We start from the raw sequence: 14,877 nt of genomic DNA, 5'->3' as shown, positions 1-14,877 counted from the left end.
ACAAGCTGACTTATTTGACAGGAATTTTTGATATGCTTTCTTCTTTTCCTTCACTGCCTTTTTAACTTCCTGTGTCCACCAGGGAGTTCTGATTTTTTTATCCTTGCAGACAACCTCACCACATGCCTCTCTGGCAGAATCAATCAATGTTTTCTTCAGAGTTTGCCACTGAATCTCCAAGGTTTGATTCCTGTTCTCAGACTCTTTCATTTTTTCTTCAATAATCTTTGTGTATTTTAGTCTACAGTTCACATCTGAGAGCTGCTCAACTTTTATTCGCTTTAAAACTTTCTTACATGTTATTCTTTTCAACATGAAATTCAATTTTATCCTGCTCAAGACTAAATATTGATCACTTCCAATTTCAAATCCTCTGTACACTCTGGTGTCCTGCACCAGGGAGAAAACATCACTATCAACAATAACATAGTCAATGAGACTTTTCTTATTCCTTGCCTCTTCTCTCCATGTGAATTTGTGCACATTTTTATGTTGGAACATGGTGTTAGTAATAACCAGTCCATGTCCTGAGCAGAAATCCAACAGATATTTGCCATTATTATTAGCTTTGCTCTTTTCTCCAAATTTTCCCAAAATATTTTTGTATGTCTCACAATCATTTCCTACTCTGCTATTTAGATCCCCAACAAGGACCAACTTTTCATTTTTCATATGGTCAGTTGCTTTTTCTAAAGCCTCAAAAAATTCCTCCACTTCTACCTTAGTGGAACCTTCTGTGGAACCATAGGCACAAATAAGTCTCATTGTCCAGTTCCCCATTCTCATATTTGCCCATATTACTCTACTTGAGATTGACTGCCATTCAAGAAGATTAGCCTCCTATTTTGTGTTGAATACTATGGCTACCCCTTCTTTTCCTTGATTGTCATTGCCTGAATATAACATTTTGTATTTATTGCTCAGAAAGATCTCACCAGTTTTTGTCTTTTTTGTTTCAGTCACCCCTATTATGTCGATCTGGTACTTATCTTATTCCTCAGCTAGCTCCATTTCTTTGCCATTCAGGCTTCTTACGTTGATAGTACCGATCTTTAACTCTGGTGATGTTGAGTTGGGGTTTGTTTTCAGATTTGTTCCAGTAGCTGACTTTTCGCTGTTCGCCCTGGTTCCCTGGCGAAAACAACGGGGGCCTTGTTTAACTGGGCGACGCCCCAGCAGGCATGAAATTTTGTCATGTTGTACCATCATATATATATATATATATATATATATATATAATATATAAATAAATATATGTAAAAATATATATAAATACAAATACAAGACTTGACAAAGCGGATTTGTCAAGTCCTGCACACAAACACAAGAAAAATGTTATAAATACTTTATTTACAAATATTTCTGCTTGAAACTTACCAGCCATCATGATTTCATAATCACTATGGCTACTTCAGTTACAAAAATAAACTCTTCAAACAAATAGAAGAAATTCCAATTGGCAGTCTACTCTCTCTCGCATTGGCTAATTTCTACCTGGAACATTTTTGGGAAACATTCTCTTCAATACAACACGCACTATCCTTCTGGATACAATATGTTACTGATATATTTACAATCTGGCCTCATCCCAAAGATACAATCCCTGATTTTCTGGAAAAGATAAATAATCTATATCCTCATAAAATTCACCATGGAAGTTAAAAAAAGAAAGTAAAGTAGCATATTTGGACACCAGCCATAGTATCTTCTGGTCAGGAACTTGATTACTTCATAGTTGTACATCATGATACATACTAAATAATTCAACTTATCATCCTTTGCAAAAGATAGGCATTATGAAGAATCTCTTAAACCATGCACATGTTATTTGTTCCAACTCACAGATTCTCCAGGTGGAAATTCATAACATCTGGAACATTATGCTAAAAAAAAAAAAATGGTTTCTCCAAAAGACAAATAATTCCAGCAGCTGTGGTTCCTGTATTCCAGCTTCAAGAAACTATATAAAGTGTTCTGATTCCTTATATCTCTAGTGTTTCTGAACCTACTTCTAGTATCTTAAAGAAATATAGTTTAATACTGGCATTTTTTTTCAACCAATAAGCTCATCTTGGCTACCTTCTTCCAAGAACAATACTTTCTTACCTTTCCATTTATCAGGTTCCCTATGATTGTAATCTTTATTTTGGACAAACTGATTATTCTTAAGTTGGGGGGGGGGGAATACAGGAGCATCAATTTTACATCACTTATAATAAACCTAAAAAAGTGCAGCTTAACACAGTGGACACCGGCCATAGAATCTTCTGGTCAGGAACTTGATTACTTCATTATTGTTGCTTTAGATGCAGGTGTTTATTTAAGGAAAGTTCAGAAGCCTTAATATACCACCTGACTTAAATTGGAATAATTGTACAGTATATCTTTGGCATTTTATTTTAAAAATTCATATCTTGATGATGGAAGTTTTTTCACTTGGCTATGCTACCAATTATATATTTAGTTTAATCCTTTATCCAAGTGTAAGCAAGCACAGTTTTCACCTGAAGTATTTTCAGGACTGGGATAACTTGTGGCAAAGGTGGTATATCTTCCCACACTTGCCTTAGTATCCCATAATGCATAGTATTATTGATGTCCACATCTCCTTGTGGACATCTATAATACTATGCATTAAGGGAAGGGTCACTACTCAGATAGGTTTTGACCTTTATTTATTTAGGTCTCATCAGTGGGAGCCAGATCTAGAGGTGGTAATACTAAGGTGGAAGCAATGAAGAAGTCATATTTCCATATATACCAGTTGCCAAAAGGTGTCACACCTTATTATTAAAATTCTCTGGATTAGAGATAAGTTGATGGAAGGTTTTTCACTTGGCTATACTACCAATTATATATTTAGTTTAATCCTTTATCCAAGTGTAAACAAACACAGTTTCTGCCTGAAGTATTTTCATGACTGGAGTAACTCGTGGCAAAGGTGGTAATAACTTCTCATCACTTGCCTTAGTAACCCATTATATCACATTTGCCACGAGTTTCCCCAGTCCTAATATATAAAGATATAATGGGTTACTAAGGCAAGTGATGAGAAGTTATACCACCTTTGCCATGAGTTGGCCCAGTCCTGAAAATACTTTAGGCACAAACTGTGTTTGCTTACATTTGGATAAAGGATTAAACCAAATATATAATTGGTAGCATAGCCAAGTGAAAAAATTTCCATCAACATATCCAGAGAATTTTAATAATAAGGTGTGATACCTTTTGGCAACTGGTATATGGAATTGTGACTTCTCCATTACTCTCCCACCTTAGTATCACCACCTCTGGGTCTGGCTCCCACTGATATGCTTTTGTACGGAAGTGGTTGTGGCAAGGCTGTAGCCAGTGAAGTTTTAACTGAGGCTCAGCTATTGCTGTTTCCAGGTGTGACTCTCACGGATATGCTTTTGCGCAGAAAGAGGCAGTGCTTTCCCTGCGATATGAGCGGCTCTGCTTGGGGATAGGGTTTTACCTGTCTCTTAGTGGGACCAGTGCTGATATTGCTCTGCTCAGTGGTGGGGTGAGCCTGCCACTGGGGGGGGGGGGGGGCAACGTTGAGTTAAATGATCACTCAGGTCGCTCACTGTTGGGTGATATGAGTGATCGCACGAGTTTTTGGAGAGGTAACCCTGCACTTAAACAGGGAAACTGGTCTGGGTAGTGACCCTTCCCTTAATGCATATCATTATACATGTCCGCAAGGAGATGTGTTTTGCATTATGGGATACTAAGGCAAGTGATGAGAAGTTATACCACCTTTGCCACAAGTTGTCCCAGTCCTGAAAATACTTAATGCGCAAACTGTGTTTGCTTACACTTGGATAAAGGATTAAACTAAATATATAATTGGTTCATATCTCGATGTTGTTACATCATATGTACTCATGGTGAATATTGTTTTAAATAATCAATTGTTAGCATTCTACGTTGTGTAACAGTCACATGCCAAAATATTTGTAAATAATGTATTACTGAATGCTTTTCTTGTGTTTACATGCCATTTTATGATATACTGATGTGACTAAACATGTTTAGTCTATTTAATGTTGTCATCATATTTCTATGATGTCTTCAGAGCAGTTAGTTTTGGGAAAAGCTGAAACTTATATGGGACTAAGCTTGGAGAGTAGGGTAGACATTCTAGCTTTGTGATTAATGTTTTGGCAGAAATTGCCTGTGTGACAATAACTGTGAACAGACAGACTAACATGAACTTTCTTCATGTCTGAGTCCTTTGTCAAAATTTTCCTTACAGTTTTTTCTGTCTAAATTTAATTTCCCTTTTGTAGACTTAAATATCTGACCAAATCAAAGTCCACGTCTTTCCTTCAAATCACCAGTTCGATGAATCTTCAAGTTTTTTTTTATTTTTATTTCGTATGGTGATTCAACGGCCATGAGCCCTTTTTACTGGGAGGTTCAGCACTACCTCAATCGCCCCCCCCCCCCCCATTTTTTATCTGTGCTCGGGACCGGCATAGCTGACAATTCAGACCTATGGCTGGAGCGATTGTCTTCGGTATTCTTGACTGTATCCGTGTGTGTTCAAGGGAGTGGTTTGCCTGTTTGCGGGATGAAAAACCCCAGCTAAACTGATGGAGAAAAACCCTGCTGTCCACACCCAAGACCAACTAACTTGGCTATGGCTGAGGAAGATCCCTAAGCTCCTCTCGTCACCGATGAGAATTGAACCTAGGACACTCCTTCCCCAGGCATATGGTTGTGAAGCACAAAGCAAGTGACTATTTATGTTACTTATTCTCTTTCAACCACTTATGACACTCAAAAATTATTGCATCTGCATAAACTGTTTATAAATGTCTCTTTGTTTTTTATTATTTTTTCATCAGATTTGAGGGTTCATTATAATTACTGAAAAATTAAATTTTATTATAACTTTTATGGAGATATAATAACTAGTATATTTCCATATATTTGTTTTACATTTAGCATGCCTTGATGGATCTCATTCACACATTATCCTGTCTGAAGGCTAATCAGGTGAGCCAAGCCAGTACGAATTCTTTTTGTTGAATTTGAAAAAACAGACTCGAATTTTGAGCTGTGAAAAATCATGTACAAATTTAAATGAATATAAATTGAATTAGTATTTTTAAATTGTTTTTTAAATTGAGTAATATTACATCATCATCAACAACAACAGCTCCAACAGAAGCTGTCAGATCAGATGAATCAAAACACTCTCTACTTTCATTCTTTTCTTTCTTTAATCGTTGCACAGTGGTCAACATTCATAGTGAAGAATTTATGGAAATAAAAACACGTGTTGGAATAATTACTTTACTTATAATTAAGAAAATGATATTCAACGTTTCAACCTCTGTATTGAGGTCATCTTCAGGAAAACATACATGGACACAGGACACAAGCTATAGTAGGCATGTAGGCATGGCACTATACAAAAGTAAGATGAATCTGAATGCTTTGTTAATCATTTACCCTAGCCTGACCTCTGGTGAAAAAAAAAAAAGTGAAATAAAAATAAAATAAAAATATTACTAAATAAAATATATACAATTAAGAATTAATTGTGGTATAAAAGTCTTACAGTGGCTGCACTGTACATAGTTCAGAAGGCCTGGACAGAGGGACGAATTCCAGATGATTGGAGTAGTGCTCTTATATTACCTGTATATAAAAAGGGAAATAAAACTGAATGTGAGAATTACAGAGGTATTTCTTTACTGAGTGTTCCTGGTAAGATTTATGCAAGTATACTTGAGAAACGGTTGAGAAGGATTATGGAAGAGAAGCTTGGTGAAGAACAAGCTGGTTTCAGAAAAAGCACCCATGACATTGGTGGATTGATACAGTAAAAAGTGCCTTAGAAGATAGAAATATAAGATCTGATAATGTTGGAGTCTTGATAGGTTACAGATTGATTTGGAGGAAATTGATGTTGATATCATCAAATACCATGTCAGGAATTTGATGATGATAATGATAAAAAGACAAACTAACATTTCTTTGAACAACAAATCATTTATTCAAATCAATTACAATAGCAAAAAATGTATATATTTAAATTCTCCTCATCTTTAATATCAACAGAGGCCTGTTGTCCTTCAATGTAGGACAACAGGTTTCTGTTAAATCCTATTAAAACAAAATACACAACACATTAGAACTTATTTGATATTTAAACATTTAATTTATATAACAAATATGTATTTACTTCTTTTCAGCATTAAGTTCCTAATAGTTATTGTCAGAAGAATTTATCCAGTATACCCTGCTGTTTTCTTTTGATTGAATGAGCACACAAAATCAGCACAGACATCTGGTGCAGATAATGGACTGCCTTCATTGCCTTCCTGCATGAAGTATCATTGTAACCAATCAGTAAATTTCCTGGCATCTTGTGTAGTCACTCATTCAAATTCATATTTATCATCTTCATTGTCTACTTCCTTATCTTGGTGTTTTAGAAAAAACAGTTCTGGAAAAGTGAACTTTCAAAATCACCCCTTGGCTGCGGAAGATGATGTCAGTATATTTCCTTGAATTGTTTCTAGGATGTTCATCAACTATATGGTACAAAATTTTGATTCATTTGATGCTGTCTGATTTGAGATAGAAGCCAGTAGGACAAAATATATTGTTAGTCGCTGCTATAGACCTGGGGGTGCAAAAGATGTGGATGACATGCATCAGTAGATTAGCACAAGTGCAGGCCAAGCAATTAATTATCATGAGAGACTTTAACTATGGAGATGTAGATTGGAAGGAGGAAAGGGCACATCCAAAATGGAAATGGAATTTTATAGTTACTAAGGGATAATTATCTGTGATACCTGTTTTTCAAACCTTTCTGTTGCTAATCTGCCTATGCATATCATCCACATCTTTTTCTGTACCCGCCCAGCTCTATATCAGCAACCGACAATATATTTGCTCTATTATCTCACACCAGACAGCCTCAAATGAATCATTTTCAACACATCTACAATCTTCCTTAACTTCTGTTTTTGTTGGTAGAAGTTCTTCAGCTATCATTAATGATACTCCACCTCCTACCCTATTTCTTCTATCTTCTCTGAAAATACAATGTCTATTACATTTTTCTCCTGTAACTACATCATTCTCTGACAAAAGGTCTCGCTGATGCCAATAACCAATAATTTTTGGCCAAGTCAAGCTGACCAATGCTAAAAACTGCTCTTCTTTATTTCTGATACTTTGGGATTCGTGTACATGCATTTCAACATCCCCTTGAGCCCACATCTACCCTCACATTATTACCATGTATCTGCCCATTCAGATTTGAAACCTGGGAAACTACACCTAGCTCTTCATAATCATTCCTGCACACATACTTATCTACATCAAGGGTAGCTAGACACATGCTCAATTGCCCCCCCCCCCCCCGATATCTAGTTTTCCTGGTTTTGCATTTCCAAACTCTCACTGAACAACACTTTCTTTAAGCGCTTAACTCCATAACCATTTAAGTGCAGTACATAAGGCACATCAGGTCCATTTGTCCATCAAATTCACTCTACACATCTATAAAGTGCACACCATTCATCCTGCACAATCTTCTCATTGATTCATCAGCAATCATGAACCCTCTTCTAAATTTTATCCTATCATACTGAGGCAACAGACTCACAATCTTACTTTCCTGCTCTTCATTTTTGCTTGACAAAAATGAAGAGTGCCTGCCAAAACAATTAATTCGTTTGCTTCTGCAAACTTAAAGCTTTACTAACATCCTTTATCTTTGCACCTGGGAAACATGCTTTCATCATTTTCTCATTAAGTATACCTCTTATTATCGAATCCCCATACAATGCTATCTCTTTTCTCTCACTTTTATGCTTTTTCCACTCACTCTTTCTTTTATTCTTTGTTCTGTGACAGAATCTGCGTAAGCGAGCAATTTCTTTCCATGCTAGCATCTCATCATCCACATTATTACTTTCAACCACCTCCTTCAAATTTTCATTCGTATTTTGTGCTATCATTCACTGCTTCCACTACATTCTCCACAACACTGACAATCCTGCTTTATATCCATAATATCAGTCACTTCATTCTTTCGCTTCCAACATGACTTCCATTTCTTATACTTGTTGATGAAATATTCCCAACAAATATTTTCTCCATTCTCGCTCTCATATCACAGTCCATTCACTCTCAACAATGAATACGTTAAACACAAGCTTAATCGCACTAAATCCCACGTTTGGTATCAGTCAACACTGATGTCTTGATCACCATTTTTCTCGTACACATTGGTGGCATAATGAAAAATGTTTCTGAAAGCATATCACATTATAATAGTTGACTAAACAACACAGTCAAAAATAAACAAAATACCACCAATTATATATATCAGTATTGCTAATATCTACTAAAAATGGTGACTTATTTGAGCAACATGTGTACAGTAGCCACTACTAAAGATGATGCTAGCACCCTCATACTATCATATTGTAACCTATGTTCAGTTCTTGTTTCATCCAGCTTCAGTTGTCATTGTGTTTTCACTCTGATAATGTGATGAGATACTCATCATGAAATGTTAGTGGTTTACATTAAATTCATTCATTCATCAAATCCCAGATATATACCCTCAGGATTTACAGGATATGATGATGAGTAGTATGCGAAAAGTTACATCATTACTAACTTCCTATCAACAATTTTCCTCCAAATGAATCTCTTATCTGTCAAGATTCCAATATTATCAGATCTTGTATTTCTCTCTTTTAAGGCACTTTTTACTGTATCAATCCACCTAGATCTTGGTCTTCCTGTTTGTGTCTTTTTCCTACTATCCTAGCAAAGAACACTTGTTCTGCTAACCTTTCGTCTCTCATTCTGTTTAAGTGACCATGCTACCTGAGATTAGCTCTGCTAAGACATTCCTGAATGAACAACATCAAGTTCTTTCCTAATATTCTGATTTTTAATGCAATACTGCCATTGATGCCATCTGTTCACTCCACTAATCTTTCTCAGAGCTTTCATATCAAAGACTGGTCTCCAGTCTTTGATCAAGTGATTTATTTTTAACCTAGCTCTTAGATCCATAAGTTAAAATTGCTTTGAATGCTGTCAATAGTCAGTTTAGTGTTTCAACTAATTTCTTGCAGAATTCCATGTAAATTTATTCAGTTGACTTCTTACCATATCTACTGTCTATTTCCATGTTTAATTTGGCATCTTCTTTAGTGCCTAACTCATTTAATTGTGTCTATCAATTACAGTACTATAAACAATCAGGTATAAAAAGAAGCACATTCCTTGCAATCTTCATAGACAAACATTAACAGTAAAGATCCAGTGAATTTCGACAAGGCACTATAATAAGGTACCACCCTTGCAACAACTCAGTTTAGGAAATTTCTTTTCTGTCACTGCCTTTATCTGTAAACTGTAAGTGATGTTATTGTGAACTGGATATACCCAAGAGCACCAAAAGTGCAATCACAACCTGGTAAGCCATGTAAAGTCACTGGGCTTCCAGGTGCTGAAGCTCATGGCACTAAAATATCTGCTGTTCTTGGTTGAAACACTCACTAGCAAGTTCCATAATACCTCTCAAGCACCACAGCTGCTTGTCAGGAGCTGAAGAACATGGGATTCTGTGGCTGGTACTAAAACATCTGCTGTCCTTGGTTGAAACACTCACTAGCAAGTTCCATAATACCTCTGCAAGCAATGCCAGCACCACAGCTGCTTGTCAGGAGCTGAAGAACATATGATTTCGTGGCTGTGTAGCCACACACAAACCTAACATCAGCAAAGGCAACATCAAGTGTCGGGTGAAGTGGTGTAAAGCTCACTGTCATTGGGCTCTGGAATAGTAGAAATACGTTCTCTGGAGTAATAAGTCATGCTTCACCATAATGGCAGTCTACTCTGGGTTTTGAATATGCAAGAGAATGCTACTCACTCGAATGTGTCATATCTGTGAAATTTGGTGGAGGATATATGATGGTGTAGGGCTGTTTTTCATGGTTTGGGCTGTCAACCCCCTTGCTCCCCAGCAGTTCTATGAAGGCCCTTTCCTGGATCAACACAGTAATGATCCTGTCTACAAAGCAAGTTCTGTGCAGAATGGTTTCATGAGATGGCTGTTGAAGAACTTGAGTGGTCTGCACAGAGCTCTGATTTCATTCCCATTTTGAACACCTGTGGGATGAATTAGAATGCCAGTTGTAAGCCAAGTGGAATCACCCAACATCAATAATTGTCCTCACCAATCCTCTACTGGAAGAATGGAGAGAAATAGAGAAATACCACAGTATCATACCAAAATCTAGTGGAAAGCCTTTCTAGAAAACTGAAGACTATTATGGAAAAGGGTGAATCAACTCCATATTAATGCCTTTCATATTAGAAGAGAGTTGGAATGAGCAGGCATCTGGATATTTTTGAGCAGATAGTGTATTTCAAATCTTGTCTATACTCTTGTATCCTAAACTAGTCAAAAGAGCAGGTTCTTACCATTATTATTAGCTTTGTTGTTTTCTCCAGATTTTCCTGAAACATTTCTGTGTATCTGGGATTCATTTCGTACTCTACTCTGCTGTGTAGGTCTCAACAAAACATACTTTTTCTTTTTTGTTTAGGTCTGCTATCCCCTCTCTAATCACTGAAAATGTTCCTCTATTTCTTCCCTACTGGAATCTCTAATGGGCTTATAAGTCTCATTGTGCAGTGCCCTATTTTGAGTTCATATCTCTGTTCATATCTTGAAATTGACTGCCATTTAAGAAATTTATCTTTGTATTTAGTGTTGAATGTCAGCTAATCTTTCCATGATCACTGTGTCTGTATTCAACATCTTATAGTTTATTATGATGCTTAGGCTTATACATTGTTTAAGGGAAATTATCAACATAAATGATATAATGACTAAAATTTTAATTATTATTTCCAGTATTTCACCAAAGTTAAATTGCATCTTCAGAAGAATAATATGCCTGTGTCAACAAGTGCCTACTTCACTTACTAAAAAAGAAAGAACAGGAGAAATACAAAGAGGCTTATAGTTCTAAAATTGTGCCACCTATAGGTATCATTTTAGGACTACAGGCTGATTGTCTAAAGATGAGAGTTTCCTATATGAGATGCAACCATATTTTGTTCAGGTTAAGATATTTCATGAGGACAGAAGTAGATTTGAGGAAAAGCCTCTCAAATTTAAATTTGCTTTGGTGCAGTAAAGTGACCTTTTCCATCTGATCCTGTGGCAAGTATCCAGGGCATGATCTTTTAAACTGATGTCGTGATGTTGGCTGTTCAGCCTGTTTGGCCTTCATTGGCAAGATTGCAGTAACAAGGTGCCTGATAGACCTTGGGTAAATCCAGAGGTTTCAGTTGGTCTTCAGGAGAGCAGATAAGAGATGCTAACTTTCTGTGTGGTTTTTAAGTGGTCACAAGATTACATTTTTTTAGGATCTTGGCCACCTTTCAGAAATAGCCAAGATCCTGGATATGTAGATTGGTGATAGATTTGTTGTATTCTATTGATGGAGAGGGGTGGGGGTAAAGGGAAATGTGCGTTCAGGGCATTTGTATTCTTTTTATCTGGAGGGTGTAGTCATTGGCTAAAACAGTGTTTTATATGTGATTGAGTTCAGTAGTGAGTACAGTATTATCAGAGCAAATCAATTTTGCCCTGTGGACCAAGGTTTTTATAATGCCATTATTGTTGAGATGGGGTGATGTGACTGTTGGTGGATGTATTTACCTGTGTGTGTGTGGCGCGGAGGGGGTTTCTATAGACTCCGAAGGTCAAGGATGTATCTGGTTGTATTGTAATTAGAGTATCTAGCAAGAGCATTTTTATTTCTGTAGTGAATTGAATGAGCCTTGGATGTCGACTGTTCAAATAAGAAAGAAAAATGTTCAGGATGTGTGCCATGTGGCCAAATACAACATCTACAAAGCATAGCCAGACAGTAGAGATTTGGGGGGGGGGGTGAAGTTTAAGGTATTCTTCTCAAAAATCTCCATAAAAAAGTTGTTGTTTGGGAGGGGGACAGAAAGATAGTCCAATGGCTATACCCTCCATCTGTGTGTAGAATTTCCTTGTCACATAAAATAGCCCAAGTTCAAAGTAAACTGAAACAGCACTGAGATATCAGGAGGAATTAGTGCATTTAAGTGGAATATTTGTGATGGAAATGGTGATGGAGACATCACCATTAGGTCAGTGCTGAGGAGAGCAAGTTCTTGTATACTGGACTTAAAGTGGGCTAGCTTTTAAAATATCAAAAAAGAAAGCACTTTGGCTAGCTTAAGTTAATTTTTAGTTATTATGTTGTCTGCATTGTTAAATTCCTTAAACAACATCTTATAGTTTATTTAGGAATATCTCACTTTTTTGTCTTTAATGTTAGTTATGTTGACTTGATATTTTTGCCATTCCTCTGCTAGCTCTATCTTTTTTTTTCTTTTTTTTTTTTCATTTTTTTCTTATTTGTTGATGATATCTATTTTCATTTTCACTAGTTTGAGACCAGGATTGTTCTAGTAGCTTACTTTTCATTGTGTGCCTTGGTTCTCTGATGGAACTTTGGGGATCTTGTGTAATTGGACAGTGCCTCATCCAGCACAACATTTGATGAAGTTGTACCATTATAATTCTGTCTGTAGTGTAAGCCAATACAAAATATAATTTGATTAGGCTAAAATATCCAGCCCATCCTTGTTCATTCAATTTCCATCAGATCTATTAATAAGAATCACCGTGTGGAAATGAGAATTAGATATAAGCATAAGGTCATAAGTAGTTGGTTCTTCACATTCCTTAAAGGCCTTGTAGAGGTTATGTTGTGGATATGTTGATTAGTACTAACAGTGGACAGTGTACAGGAATTGCATAGCTACAAGAGGTTTTCAAAAAGTAAGGTAACACATTTTTTTTTTCTCGAGCATGTTTAATAATAAGTTGAAATTATACACCAAGAAATAAATGAATGTGCACTACTTCTACACAAAATCTCCAAATGTATTGATGCACTTGTCCCAACAATAGATCAGTTTATCAATTCCAGTACAGAAGAAGTCATGCCCACACCCAATAACCAACATCGCACCACCTGATGAACTTCCTCATCCATAGTGAAATGCCTTCTGGAAAGGTTTGAGGGGGGGGGGACTGAAAAAAAAGGAAGTCTGAAGGCATTAGTCTGGGCTGTGTGGGGGAGAGGATGTGGCAGAGTTTCACAACAATTACAGTGCAACCAACTTATGAGTGGTGCGTGTGGAGTAACATTGTTATGCACCAAAAAATGTGCTTGTCGGGAGTCCTGGTCGTTTGCATCGAATATTGACTTTCAGTTTGTCCAATGTTTACAGTAAAGCTCTGCATCGATTGTTCCTCCCTTTGGCAAGAAGTCCACCAACAGAACACCTTGACAATCCCAGAACATTGTGACCATGACTTTTCGGATAGTGGGAACAGTTTTGAATTTTTTGACAATTGTGGATTTTTACAGGTCATGGAGTCTTGTTTGCTCTCCAGGTTAAAGTGATGAACCCATGTTTCATTTCATGTGACTAGGCGAGCAAAAAAATCCTCACGTCTGTTGCTGTATCACAACAGATTTTCCAGACACTTCCTCATACGTGTTGCCTTGTGCTCCTCTGACAATTGTCAGGGTACGTAGCTGGAGCACACTTTTTGAAAGCCAAGGACATCATGAACAGTTTTGTAAACATTGGACTTACTCATGTTCACCACTTGTGAATTTTCATGCAGCTTCACCTGCCAGATTTCAAGAATGAGGCCCTTAATGCACAAAATGTTGGTGAAGCCACTTTTGCTTGCAAAAAACGAATAACTTCGTGGACACCTGTTTTGGACCACACTCACGTGATAGCTGCCATCTTGAAACTGGAATTACCTGTGCGGAGACAGCCACGTCACACTGCAGTCGTGGTCTTTTTGAGTGTTATTAATTGTCCACTATGGTTTATCTCATTCCCTTTCACCATTATTAAGAAAAAAATGTGTTAGCTTACTTTTCTGAAACCCCTCATATTGCTGTGCTGAAAGTGCTGAAACTCTACTGTATATAAGAAACTTCACAGATAGAATAGCATAGTTATTAAAAAAAAATCATGGCATCAAAGTGCCATTGTTCCTCGGACAAGAGTAACATCTTTGCTAAAATCCCCCAGAAAATTATAATCCATCAGTAAAATAAAATAAAAAATCAGAAGTCTACAGAATCTGCTGTTTCTTGTGGTCTATGTTGTATTCTAAACTGGCACATCTGGGAAAATAAAAGATATTAAAAAAAAAAAAAACAGCTAGGTATCTGATCTGATCTATCTTTTCATGCTGCTAAGGAAAAGATAGAGTAATGTGGCAGGAAACAGAAATGCTATGCAGCCTACAATAGCTACCTAAGAAAGTTAAAAGAGGCAATGTAGATCAGTGAAATAAAAAGTTGAGGATTGATACTAAACCATGTATAGTCTTCAGTTATCAATCATTTCAATGTGAATGAAATGAGATATGAAAGAGAATATGTTAGGCTTACTAAGTATGATGCATGTATGTAAGACATGTTTGTATCATTACAATACATGCATCATACTTAGTGCAAGATTGCAAAAATTATAATATTTATTCCCATTGAATGTTATTTTGCATAGTGAGCATATCCTTAAAGGTACCTGTGGCATGACTGTAAACACACAATAACCACAGTAATTGACTTTAATGAAATTAAAATACAGATATTTCGTACTGAAAATAACAATACATCATCAGTGTGTAGAAACAAGCAAATCAAAGAAACGGGATTACAAGGTACAATACAACAATCAGTTTACCAATTGAAAACTGTTGCCACATGCTAGAAATTAATATATTAATAA

At 36.5% G+C, this 14,877-nt stretch overlaps 1 protein-coding gene across 3 annotated transcripts in view; it reads left to right on the top strand.

Annotated features, from left to right (window-relative positions):
• The window catches only part of LOC150097647 (uncharacterized), a 219,192-nt gene that overhangs the window by 85,156 nt on the left and 119,159 nt on the right, over nucleotides 1-14,877 (top strand). For all 3 annotated transcript variants that reach the window (XM_090407258.1, XM_090407257.1, XM_090407259.1), the window contains one exon: nucleotides 4,957-5,007. In XM_090407258.1, coding sequence (XP_090263384.1) covers nucleotides 4,957-5,007 — 51 coding nt within the window. The remainder of the gene's footprint in view (nucleotides 1-4,956; nucleotides 5,008-14,877) is intronic.

This window comes from Typopeltis vanoorti, chromosome 17 (genome assembly GCF_054136105.1).
Source record: "Typopeltis vanoorti isolate ZY-2024b chromosome 17, IOZ_Tvanoo_1.0, whole genome shotgun sequence".
Taxonomy (NCBI): Eukaryota; Metazoa; Arthropoda; class Arachnida; order Uropygi; family Thelyphonidae; genus Typopeltis; species Typopeltis vanoorti.
The sequence above is the reverse complement of the archived record's forward strand: the minus strand, read 5'-3'. Positions and strand labels throughout refer to the sequence as shown.